At 46.7% G+C, this 13,484-nt stretch overlaps 1 protein-coding gene across 1 annotated transcript in view; it reads left to right on the top strand.

Moving 5' to 3' along the window:
- The window catches only part of KLK13 (kallikrein-related peptidase 13), a 19,591-nt gene extending 10,886 nt beyond the window's left edge, over positions 1–8,705 (top strand). The window contains exons 3-6 of the mRNA XM_006897358.1: positions 3,303–3,492; positions 3,852–4,120; positions 4,731–4,867; positions 8,520–8,705. Of these exons, the coding sequence (XP_006897420.1) occupies positions 3,303–3,492; positions 3,852–4,120; positions 4,731–4,867; positions 8,520–8,705 (782 nt within the window). The remainder of the gene's footprint in view (positions 1–3,302; positions 3,493–3,851; positions 4,121–4,730; positions 4,868–8,519) is intronic.
- The last annotated feature ends 4,779 nt before the right edge of the window (positions 8,706–13,484 follow it).

The following is a 13,484-nucleotide window of genomic DNA, read 5'->3' as shown; positions in this document are numbered from 1 at the left end:
GGAGCCAAGGATTCTGAAGCTTCGTCTGACATACTTTGGACATGTTGCAAGGAGGGACTGGTCCTTGGAGAGGGACATCATGTTTGGGAGAGTGGAGGGATGGCACAGTAGAGGAAGACCCTCGATAAGATGGATCGATTCGGAGTGGAGTGATGGGAATGAATGTGTTTGAGACGGCGAGGTTGGCACAGGATAGAACTGCATTTAGGGCTCTTGTACATAGGGTCGCTATGAGTCGCAAATGACTCGATGGCACATAAAAACAACAACAGCAACTGTTCCAGGTGCTGCGCTTGGTTCTGGGGACGTGACACTGAGTGGAGCACCTGCTGTATCTGTTCTCACTGGAATTTATGGTCATGATGAGAAGACAGGGCGGGCAGGGGGAGACTTAGGTGTCAATAAATTAAAGAAGTCACATGAACCTAGTATGCATTTGAAAAGTGGTGAAAAGGGATGAACAGATTTGAAAAGTTTGTTTCATTTTAATTCCCTTCTGTTCTAATAGTGCATGTGGTTAGTGGCTACCACATTGTTGTTGTTGTTGTTGTTGTGTGCTGTTGAGTTGGAAGCAACTCCTAGCTGACCCTCCTCCAGCAGGTTTTCAGAGGCAGTGAATCACGCAGGAGGGGGTTACCCATCTTTCTCCAGCGGAGCTGCTAATAGATTCGAAGCAAGTTGCCCCGGGGTTGGCAGTGCAACTCCTTAGCACTAAGGCACCAGAACTTTGCTAAGGGACAGTGCAAATCTAGAGAAGGAGCTTTACGAGGCAGCAGAGAGGACACAGGTTCTCAGGCTTGTTGTGTTTGCAGACGTACAAGGAGCTGGAAGAGATGGAGTGAAAGCATCAGAGGTGGAACACGGTTGTCAGAGAGGCTGGCAGTAGGCAGATGATGAACAGCCCTGCAGACATTGGAAAGGCTCTATATTTTCCTCTATAAGAAGCCACAGCAGGGCATTAAGCCTGGGACTTTCCTTGTTCAAAAATCCTTCTTCTCTTTACATTTATTTTCTTTTTATTATTTTGTGTGTGCGCGCTGTCAAATCGGATCTGATAGGTACAGGAGGAGATTGCCCCTCCTTCTCCAGCAGAGTATCTGGTGGATTCGAACCGCGTGCCTCTGGGATTGCCGTGCAGCTTCTTGCCACTAGGCTACCAGAGTTCCCTAAAGATCCTTCTTGTTGCTTTAAGAAGCGTTCATTGGAGAGACGTGCAGGTGGGATCACTTAGAAGACTCTCGCACTCATTTGGAGTTCCTGTATAATGCCAATGACTCATATGTTCAACTGCTAAACGAAAAAGGTCGGCAGTTCAAGTCCACCCAGAGGCACCTCAGAAGCTATGTCTGACAATCTCCTACTGAAAAACCTGCCATTGAAAACCTTACAGCAGACCATTCTACTCTCACACATATGAGGTCACAGCGAGCTGGATATTGGTCTGATGGTACAGTTGCTTGGGCTAGAAAACATGGTAACAGGGACCAGGATGGTGGCAGCTGGAAAGAATTAAAAAGATGGTGAGTACTTGGGGGGAAAAAAGAACGCCATGAAAGATGAAAGAAAGAGACGAAGCAAGGATGACTCCTAAGTTTTGAATCGATCACCAAGCTCAGAAATACCCAAGAAGAAGCCGTTTCAGTCGCAAAATTCAAACTGCAGACATGAAGTTTAAGATGCTTCAGAGACACAGAAGTATTGGTGTTTAAAGTTTAGATCAAGAGCTCAGGGGTGAAGATGTGACTTTGGAAACAGTTACCCTAAGGATAGGGAGTCCTGGTGGTTCAGTGGTGAAATAGCTGCTAATCAAAAGGTCAATGGTTCAAACCCACCAGCTGCTCCACAGGAGAACACTAAGACAGTCTCCTTATGCACAGATTTATAGCCGTTTACTCTGTCTTCTCTAGAGCAAGAAATGATGCGGTGGCAATGAGTTTGTATTTGGGGTTTGGTAGCCTATGAGTAGTAGCATTTCAAGGCAGGGACACAACCTCATTGCCATCAAATCAGAACCGTCATAAAACTGACACTTCAGTGGGTTTTAAAGGCTGTATATCCACAGTCAACAGTCTTGGCACCAGCAGCCAGGAAATTAAAAGGCGCATTGCCATGGCAAAGTCTGCTGTTAGGGACCTCTCCAAAATACTGAAGAGCAATGATGTCTCTCTGGAGACTAAGGTGCATCTGATACAGGCCATGGTCTTCGCAATCACTTGCTATGCATCAGAGAGTTGGACAATGACCAAGGAGGATGGAAGGAGAATTGATGCCTTTGAGCTGTGGTGTTGGAGAAGAGTATTGAGAATACCATGGACTGCTAGGAAAACAAACAGATTCTTCCTGGAAAGGGTTAAACCGGGTGTCTCCTTGGAGGCAAGGATTCTGAGGCTCCATCTAACATACTTTGGACATGTTGTGAGGAGGGACCGGTCCTTGGAGAAGGACATCATGCTTGGGAGGGTGGAGGGACAGTGCAGGAGGGGAAGTCCCTCTATGAGGTGGATTGATACAGTGACTGGGGTAATCGGGATGGGAGTGTCAGAGATAGTACGATTGGCACAGGACAGAGTAGAGTTTAGGGCTGTTGTACATAGGGTCGCTATGAGTCGCAAGCGACTCGACGGCACATAACAACAACATATCACATAGGAAGAGACTGCCTATCTTTCTCCCAAGGACCCACCGGTGGCTTTAAACCAGAAGAGAGGCACCACTTTGGGGATTAGCAGCACAGATCCTGATGGGCTGTACCAACAGGGCTCCCCCAAAACTGTAGAAGTGCTTAGTGAATGTGGACTGAAATGTTAGCTGCATCGCTAGATGGATCTGTGTGTGTGGTTCCATGGGTGGATGGTAGTCGAGTGGTGGATAGCTACTGAGCTGTTGGCCCGGAAGTTCAGATAAATAAGTAGATGAGACAATGGATGGAGGCTGCTTGGGTACATTTATAAGCCAGTATCCCTTGTGCCTTATGAAATCTACTCCTCTATGGAAAGGGTTAGTGAAGATGCAGGTAGGGAAAAGTCAAGCTTCTACTTTTCTAGAAGATATGTCCTCACTTCTTGAACTTTCCTCTGAGTCCCTGTTGTAGAATTTGGCATTTCTGCAGAAAAGGAAACTGCCTCCCTTACTTTGACTCATCTCTTCTGGAGGGAGAAATGACAAGACCCAATAAATGAATCCCCAGTTCCTGGTCACTCAGAGGAAAATTTGGACCCTTTCCCCAAACCCAGGAACCCCAACTCCAAGCTTCCTCCTCTTCCACGGATAACATTTTTCTACCAATTTCTCTCCTCCAACAGGCATCTCTCAGGGATACCCCAAGATTCTGAATGGCACCAACGGGACCAGCGGATTTCTCCCAGGCGGTTACACCTGCCTGCCCCACTCCCAGCCCTGGCAGGTGGCCCTACTAGTGAGAGGGCGGCTGCTCTGTGGGGGCGTCCTAGTCCACCCCAAATGGGTCCTCACTGCGGCACATTGTCTGAAGGAGTACGTGAGGGACAGGGAAACATGGGGTGGGGATGAGAATGGGACTGGGGCGGTGGGTGAGGGTGGATCTAGGATTCAGGATAGGGTTAGCAATGGCCTTGGGGAAGGGCTTGGCATTGAGTACACTTTGGTGTGGAGATCTAGCCCAAATAAGGAGGTGAAGGAGAGACTCTGACGGGATTGGATTTGGGAATGAGGAGAGAGATGCAGCTGATATTTGGGGGGTGGTGGTGGCAGAAGTGGGATGGGGTGGGCTTCGATTGGAGATGAGGCTGAGGGCAGGGCTAAGATGAAGATGGAGGAGGGAGGGGGGGTCACCGTTCTCCCCCTCCCCTCATCACCTCTTCCTTCACCCACAGCGGGTACAAAGTTTACCTGGGCAAGCACGCCCTGGGGCGTGTGGAGGCCGGTGAGCAGGTGAGTGAGGTAGTCCGCTCTATCCCCCACCCTGAATACCAGAGCAGCCCCACCCACCTCAACCATGACCATGACATCATGCTTCTGGAGCTCCAGTCCCCAGTGCAGCTCACACGTCACATCCGCGTCCTGCCTCTCTCCCACAACAACTGCCTGCCCCCTGGAACCTGCTGCCGGGTGTCTGGTTGGGGCACTACCACCAGTCCCCAGGGTATGCTCCTGCAATACACTGGCCTGAAGACTCATAGACTTGATGAGGGTGGTGGGTAAGAGGACTGGAGCAGGGATATGGGGGGGAAGGTGGAGGAGGAGCCCCTTCTATTATCAAGAGCCCTTGGCGTGTCTCTGGCAACCCTAAGCTCTCTCCGGGTCTCATTTCCATATTGTCCTCCATATACTCATCTCCGTTCCCATCATTCTTTCCAACACTCAGATCTCTTTCCACCTTTTCTTCTAGTCTCTTCTCCATCTTGCTTCTCTCTCTGTGTATCACCATCTATCATTCTATTTCTTCCCAACTTCTTTTCTCCAACTTTATTTCCCCATCTCTCACTCCATCACCCTCATCTATCTGTTCACCCATTTATTTCTCTCCCTGTCAGTCTCCTGCCTTACCTCTTCCCATCTGTCGCTCCACTAGTCTCACATCATGTTCTGCTCCCATTACTTTCTCCAACAACACGCCTCGTCTCTTCTCCCATCTTTCTCTTCCTACCTCTACTTTCAGCCAACATTCTGCCCAAGCAATACTCCTATTTAGCCTTCACCTCCCCCGAGTCTTTCCAGAACAGATCGACTTAGACCTTCTCTTTCCTCCCCAGTGAATTACCCCAAGACCTTGCAGTGTGCCAACATCCAGCTGCGTTCAGATGAGGAGTGCCGGGAGGTCTATCCCGGGAGGATCACTAGCAACATGCTGTGTGCAGGCACGAAAGAGGGTGGCAAGGATTCCTGTGAGGTGAGACCATGGAGCTGGTGGATTGCCGTGGACCGGGATGGAAATCTAGAACGGAGTTGAGGAACAGGTGCACAGGGTGGGGGGAGCTGGAAGAAGGAAAGGGCTGCTTCCAGTTTTGGAAGAACCCATCACTGTGGGACGAAGTGCCGCTGTAGCATCAGGCAGTCAAGACTAACATTACGCACAGATGGAAGATAGAACTCATTTTAAACAACAGCTTTTGCCTGGTGGATGTTGTTCAGATCCTTGTGCTGAGATGTGTAAAGCTTGAGATTCTTCTGATTGTAAGAGACAGAACCTGGACTCAAACTTGCTTTTTAAAAAAACAGCAACTCCAACCAATTCAAAGTGGCTGAGGGAAGAAAAAAACCTGAGTTTTGTAACTGAGAATCCAAGGGTGTCTGGCTCCAGGGACAGACGACTATCTGTACTCAAATGTTTTGAGTTTTCTGTCTCTACATCTCAGCAGCTCTCTCTTCTGTTTCAGCTTAATTATCTATTATACTCTTACGCATAGGTTTTTTAATGCCATGGTCTTTGCAATCACTTGTTATGCATCAGAGAGCTGGACAATGACTAGGGAGGATAGAAGGAGAATTGATGCCTTTGAGCTGTGGTGCTGGAGAAGAGTGCTAGGAGAACAAACAGGTTCATCCTAGAGAGGGTTAAACCAGGCGGCTCCTTGGAGGCAAGGCTTCTGAGGCTTCGTCTGACATACTTTGGTCATGTTGTAAGGAGGGACCAGTCCTTGGAGAGGGATGTCATGCTTGGGAGGGTGGAGGGACAGCGCAGGAGGGGAAGGCCCTCTATGAGGTGGGTTGGTTCAGTGACTGGGGTAATCAGGATGGGTGTGTCAGAGACAGTGAGGTTGGCACAGGACAGAGCAGGGTTTAGGGCTGTTGCACGTAAGGTCACTATGAGTCGCAAGTGACTCGATGGCTCATAACAACAACAACAACAACAACAACAACAACAACAACAACAACAACTCTTATGCATTGGCAACACGGCCTAGCAGCTTCCTTGGGGAAAGATGGGCAGTCTCCTCTCATTAGGATTTACAGCCTTGGAGGGCAAACATAATAAAAGATCATTCTGATTTGGAATTGCAAGCAACAAGAGTGGTGTTTTAAACATCTTGACTATAGTATGAGAGCTGGACAATGACTAGGGATGATAGAAGGTGAATTGATGCCTTTGAGCTGTGGTGCTGGAGAAAAGCACTGAACGTGGACTTCTAGGAGAACAAACAGGTTCGTCCTGGAGAGGGTGAAACCAAGCTGCTCCTTGGAGACAAGGATTCTGAAGCTTGGTCTGACATACTTTGGACATGTTGCAAGGAGGGACCAGTCCTTGGAGAGGGACTTCATGCTTGGGAGGGTGGAGGGACAGCGCAAGAGAGGAAGACCCTCGGTGAGATGGACTGACTCAGTGACTGGGGTAATGAGAGTAGGTGTGCTAGAGACAATAAGACTGGGACAGGAGAGAGCAGGGTTCAGAGCTGTTGTACACAGGGTTGTTAATGAGTTACAGGCAACTTAATAACATATAACAACAGCAACCACAGCATATTCAATATGCTACGATTTATATCGTATTCCCCAACTACATTAAATACACCATGCATAGTCGAAAGGACAATGAAACCTGTCTCAGAGGAAGTGTAGGTAGAAGGGGTGCTCAGAAGCAGGAATGGAGGGGAGCTCTGGTGGCCTAGTGGCAAGAAGCTGCAACTACAATCCCAGAGGTGCACGGTTCGAATCCACCAGATGCTCTGCCGGGTAAGGAGGGGCAATCTCCTCCTGATTTGACGGTACACGCACACAAAAATAATAAAATTTAAAAAAAAAGAAGAAGCCGGAATGGGAGAGGCAGGGACACCCCTAGTAGATCTTTAATGGTGGAATACGGGTGGGATGGGATTTTGTCTGAATGGGAGATTAATCCTGGGGGGTTATTAGAGCCTGCTTGTGAGGAAATAAGAGGTGAACCACTGCGATAATAAAAAGGAAAAGGAAATGGAAAGCCAAAAAAGAAAAAAAATAGATCAGATTACTGTGGCTTTGTCAGTGGAGAAACCTCCTCAGATTCCTTCTACAAGGGTCGTTCCAATGTCGGGGATTGCAGACAGGAGGTTAGTAATGACTGTGGTGCCTCAGAACGATATTAGATCTCACAGAAGGCTGTGGTTATCGGGGTGAATAGTAAGGCAACTTTGATGTTTCTGAAGTGAGCCTTCATCTCATGTACACCGAGCATGGGGAAAAATATAATTGCTTGAAAACATGGAAGGTCAATGAAGTAGAGAAGGACCTTCAATGAGACAGGAACGGTCCCAAGTGACTGCAATCAGGGACTCATACACAGGAGAGATTGTGAGGACGGCACAGGCTCAGGCGGTTTCTATCTCTTGTGCATAGACTTGATCGGAGTTGAAGCCGACTCAACAACACCTAACAACAATGACAAACAGCTCTACTGGGGAAAGCGAACATCTCTCTCTTAACAGTTTACACAAAAGTCTTGAGCATGACTCTAACTCGAAGCATATAGCCATCCCTGAGCCATAACTGTGGGGGGCGGGAATAATCGTGGAATTATATACAGGCGGTCAGTCCCTGGGTTACTAACATCCAGGCCATACCTGCTGTCTGATGCTGTTGTTATGGGTCATGGAGTCACTAGTGGATTCGAACACCCAGAAAGGCACCACTTTGGGGTTAGCAGTGGAACTCCATGTTGACGAAACCACTAGGGTTTCCTATGGGGCCGCTGGGTGGGTTCAAACCACCAACCTTTTCTGGTTAGCAACTGTGTGTCTTAACCGCTGTGCTACCAGGGATTCCTAAGAGCAGGACGCCACTAAGGAAAAATAAATTTGGATCAGGGTTAGCTGGTACTAGGGATCCAGGGTGGGTTTTGATGCCGGAGAACCAAGAATAGAACAAATACATAAGGCAAACTCTAAGAGCAGGTATATTGGGTAAACTCTAAGAACAGGTGAGACAAGCTGTCCTAACTCTCATAAGACAAAGGGAGAGAGTGAGAGAGAGAGAGACAGAGAGAGACCACTTCTCATTTCTCTGTCTCTCAGTTATCTCAATCTGTCTCTCTCCATCCATCCATCCATCCATCCATCCATCCATCCATCCATCCATCCATCTGCCTATTCATCTATCCATCTCTCTCTCCATTGCCCTCTCCCTCTTTTCCTCTCCTTCCCCGTCTTCCTCTCCTTCCCCCTTTTCCTCTCCCCTCCCCCTCCCTCTCCTGTCCATCTCGCCTCCCCCTCCCCTTCTCCCATCTCCCTCTCCCCTCTCCCGTACTCTTCCTCCTCTACCTCCACTCTCTCTCTCTCCCCTCCCTCTATATGTCTCTATCTGTCTTTCATGGAGTAGGTATAAGAGTGGGATTGGGTAGTGGGTGGAGGGTATCTCATTCTCTGCCACTTTCTCAGTCTCTCTGTCTCTGTCTCCTCACTGTTTATCTTCTCATCTCTCTGCCTCTGGCTCTCATGCCGCCTCTCAGCCTCTCTCTGTATTCCACCATCTGTGTGTCCCTCTCTCCAACTTTCATTCGTCCTTAAATCCTTCTCTTTCTGCCTTGGTTCATCCCCAGCAAAGACCTCACGTCTCTCTCTCCCTCCATTTAGGGTGACTCCGGAGGCCCCCTGGTCTGCAACGGTACCCTCCATGGCATCATCTCCTGGGGAGACTTCCCCTGTGGGCAGCCCAACCGACCTGGTGTCTACACGAGAGTTTCTCAGTATATCACGTGGATCCGGGAGACAATCAGGAAACACAAAACGGAGGAACGCAAAGGGATGAAGGACTCGTAATAAAGTCGGCTCATTTCCTCACCTCCTTCCATCTCCATTCCCTCCTTCCTCAGTACCTCCCCATCTTTTTCTGCCTAACCCAAAACATTCCATCCTTGCATTTTTCAGAAGCATTTGTCACTGCCAACAAGTGGTCTTCCGAACATTGTGTCCCTTAAACATTCCAATTCCTTGAGTGTTTCCAACCTAAACAATAGTCCAGCTCTCCTCAATGTTTCAACATGACTAACAAGGTCTTAGAAGTCCTGGTGGTGCAATGGTTAAGTGCTCATCTGCTAACCAAAAGGTCTATGGTTTGAACTCACCAAGGATGTCAGTCTACAAAACCCTACAGGGCAGTGAAAAAAGGTCTAAGGGCATGATCCGACCTCCTGTCACTTTACAAGGGGGAGAGAAAGATCAAGGTCAATTGCAATAGCCCCAAGCTGGCTCCTGGGAGGTTATACATGCCTCCACCCTCCAACCATTTTACCAATTCCAACACCCACCATCCCTCCCATCCCAGTCATGGCTTTTCTGCTGAGTTTAAACCAAATATCCTGTTTGAACCAAATATCCTGTTTTTGTCAAACATTCTTTTAAGTAGTATAGCACTGGTCTGTGCATTTGCTGTACAGAGGGAACTCATGGTTGCTGTGATGCTAAACACTGTGACACTGATGTGTCAAATGCGAGAATGGTTACCCATGGTGGACAGTGTTTGCTGAGCTCCCCGATTAAAACAAGCTTGGAAGCAGGAGTGGTATCCACTTCTGAAATGGCTTGCCTCTGGAAACTCTATGAACAGTGCTCAGGTCTTTCATTCATAGGGTCACTATGAGTCATCTACAACTCTATGGCACCTAACAACAACAATAACAACTCCATCCTGTAGTCTGTTGTTGTTCTGCCTCTGCTAACACCATTTCTTGGGACTCCTCTCCCTGCTAAGGATTAACATCGCACTAGATTTTCGAGTGATGAGTTTTGGTACCAAAAGAGCCTCTGTAACTAGACCCTTTTGCACAACAAATGTTTGCTTTGGTTTCTACTCCATTAATATCTGTCTTTGATAAGTAGTGTTGTTGTTGTTACATTATTGCCTGTGATCCTAAAATGTAGTGCTAAGTCCCTGGAGTGTTTACTTGGTGTCTACCAATCGAGCTGTGGTGCTGGAGAAGAGTATTGAGAGTACCATGGGCTGCTAGGAAAACAAACAGATTCATCCTGGAAAGGGTTAAACCGGGTGGCTCCTTGGAGGCAAGGATTCTGAGGCTCCGTCTAACATACTTTGGACATGTTGTGATGAGGAGAGACCGGTCCTTGGAGAAGGACATCATGCTTGGGAGGGTGGAGGGACAGCGCAGGAGGGGAAGGCCCTCTATGAGGTGGATTGATTCAGTGACTGGGATAATCGGGATGGGAGTGTCAGAGACAGTGTGATTGGCACAGGACAGAGCGGAGTTTAGGGCTGTTGTACATAGGGTCGCTATGAGTCGCAAGTGACTCGATGGCACATAACAACAACAACAACCAAGTCTATGACCTTGAGTAACTCATAAAACTCATAATCTCTCTGCTCCTCTGTAAAAAGGAGCTCTTCGTGTCCCCTCCGAGCGTTTTTACGATGATGAGTTGATGATGAGTGCTAATTACTGGCTGACTTTTCAGTTAGCAACTGAGAGTGTTTAACTACTTGCCCCTTCAGGGCTCCTTTGACAGTTATATGCGTGAGTTCCTATAAAACACGACCTTAGGACATTAATCGTGAGCGCTCAAATTTGCAGAGTTGCATTCATTCTTTTCTTTCATCAGATGCGTATTAAGTGCTGGCAATTTTACTTATTTATCCCACAAAAACTTCTTTTCTTTTATGATTCAGACACTAATACAGACACTGGTTAAAAAAGTGACTGAAATGACAAATACAGTATGATCCATATTCTTGAGCGTGCTCTGGTGGCCGTGTGAGTAAGGAATTGTGCTGTCAACCTAAAGGCTGGTACTTCGAATCTACCAGCTCAGAAGAATGGTGGACAATCTTCTCCCATATAATTTGTTGTCTTTGGAAACCAACTCGAGGGTCATCTATGCGTGAGTCTCACTCAAAAGCACATAACAACAGCAAAGTTCCTTGGAGGTACGAAGGGCAAGTAGGAGGCTCGAATTGATTTCTGGTGTCTGTCTCCTTGAAAAGAAAACTTTATGGATTCAGAATCAACTTGACAGCAAATGAGATTGTTTGGTTTATTGCATGATCTCACTTATTTGAACTATCTAAGAGAGATAAATCTATGGAGTTGAAAGGAGTCAAGAGAGAGAATAGGGAGAAGGAAAGAAAGGCAGCTTATGCCATATGTACAAAAGTCGACAATGTGTAACTTTAAAAGTAAATTCGGGGAGCTCTGGTGGTCTAGTGTCGGGAGTTGCAACTACAATCCCAGAAGTGCACAGTTCAAATCCACCAGATGCTCTGCCGGGGAAGGAGGGACAATCTCCTCCTGTACCAGTCAGATCTGATTTGATGGTATACTCACACAAAAATAATAAAATTTTTTTAAAAAGTAAATTCAACAGAAAAAAAAGTCTGCCTTTGTAGAACTTATCTTCTTTAGGGGAGATAAAGAATTTAAAACAGGAATAATGAAATAGGCTGTGGAAGGCAACGCTTTATAGTTGAGTGAATGTCAGCTCTTAGTGGCTCGTCTGATGTAGAGGACCTTCCTTCCCCATTGACTTCCCAAGGCTGTAAACTTTATGGGAATTGATGCCCAGTTCTCTCAACCGTGGAGTGTTTGGTGGGTTTGAATTGCTGACCTTTTCAGTTAACAGTTGAGGGCTTAATCATTGTGCCACCAAGATTCCTTTAAGAAAAACCATGGACAAAAAAATAAGGGATACTGGGTTAGAGGTGAAGCCACCAAGATTCCTTAACAAAAAACCATGGGCAAAAAATTGGGGATATTGGGTTGGAGGTGATTGCCTTTTAAAGGTGATGATCAGAGAAGAAAATTTAATTGAGATGGTGACATTTGAGGAAAGACAGAAGAAGAGCGAGAAGACATACATGGGGGCACATCCCCTAGAGATTATATCTTGAATTTGGACTTCTAGCTTGTTATGCATCAGAGAGTTGGACAATGACCAAGGAGGATAGAAGGAGAATTGATGCCTTTGAGCTGGGGTGCTGGAGAAGAGTATTGAGAATACCATGGACTGCTAGGAAAACAAACAGATTCATCCTGGAAAGGGTGAAACCAAGTGGCTCCCTTGGATTCTGAGGCTCTGTCTAACATACTTTGGACGTGTTGTAAGGAGAGACCGGTCCTTGGAGAGGACATCATGCTTGGGAGGGTGGAGGGACAGTGCAGGAGGGAAAGACCCTCTATGAGGTGGATTGATTCAGTGACTGGGTTAATCGGGGTGGGAGTGTCAAAGACAGTGTGATTGGCACAGGACAGAGCGGAGTTTAGGGCTGTTGTACATAGGGTCGCTATGAGTCGCAAGTGACTCGACAGCACATAACAACAACAACAACAGCTTTCTAAACTGCAAAAGAATGGATTTCCGCTTGTTAAAGCCACCCTCTTATGGTAATTCTGTTATTGTGGTGCAAGAGACCCATGACAGAAGGTGAAGAGAAGGAAGTGAGAGGGCACAATGAGGGGAGACCAGTTAGGAAGTGGGTCTCCTGAGATGATGAGGCGAGAAATAAGTGAGGGATGACTTGAACCAGGATGAAAGCAAAGATGGAGAGACCCACCCAGATAGCCCAGGGAGAGAGGTTTGCAGTGACATTAGAGAAACTAGTGACATCTGTAGAACGAGGATAAGTACCCACCACCCTGGGTACTTTCAGTGAGGACGCTGTCACTAAAGAGTTACACCCATGGAAAGGTTTTTTGGGTTTTTTTTTTATTATTATGTCATGATTTATTTTTCTTTTGTAAGTTTCCATTTCTTTATCTGTTACTAACTGAAGCCCAGGGGCTGTTGGAAAGGTTGAGCAGTGGATTGGCAACACAAAGATACACAATAAAAAAAAGACAAGAGCAGGAAGGCACATAACAATAAAGGTAGCAGCAAAAGATAGAACCACAAAGATTAGAGCCAAGAATACACAAACGATCAAGATCACAGCACAAGATACACAATGATAATGAGAGTAAGAGAAGCTACACGAGGGGAAACAATAACAACAGTGGAAGATACACAGCGATAACACGGTCACAGAAGGGACTAGAGATTAAAAGGGGTGAAATAAACAGAGCGCGAAGGATTGTGTATGAGTCACAAATGAGAATGTGCCATCGACTAATCCAACTTCTCTGCCTGAGGACCAGAAGCTATCTAAACATCTTATTAATTCTTTTTATTGTTGTGAAAACCTATGTGACAAATGATTCACCGTTTCAACACCCATCTCACGTACAAGGCAGTGGCAAGAGTTATGCATATCATGGTGTCCAATCATCACAAGTACCTGCTTCCCCATTTTCCCAAAAATTTGGTGGTGGTTGTTATTGTAGATCATGATAAATACAATTTTGTTTTATTTGGGTTTGGGTGTGTTTACAAAGTGTACTGGTTTGTTTGTTTTGTTTTCTTTTCTTTTATTGGGAAAAACATATTGGGGGTACAAGGAGGTGAGGGTTGGGGGCAGAAGGGTGAGGATGGGCAGGGATGCAGTTGCAGAGCTGCACAGTTTGGTCGGTGGGGGGAGCAGGTGAAGGAAATGATGAGGGTCCAGTGGGGACCAGATGCTACAGAGGAATGACAAGCATTTTCCAATAGTAATTA

This window comes from Elephantulus edwardii, unplaced genomic scaffold (assembly GCF_000299155.1).
Source record: "Elephantulus edwardii isolate Elephantulus edwardi_28Jun2011 unplaced genomic scaffold, EleEdw1.0 scaffold00208, whole genome shotgun sequence".
Taxonomy (NCBI): Eukaryota; Metazoa; Chordata; class Mammalia; order Macroscelidea; family Macroscelididae; genus Elephantulus; species Elephantulus edwardii.
This window is presented reverse-complemented; position numbering and strand designations above follow the sequence as displayed.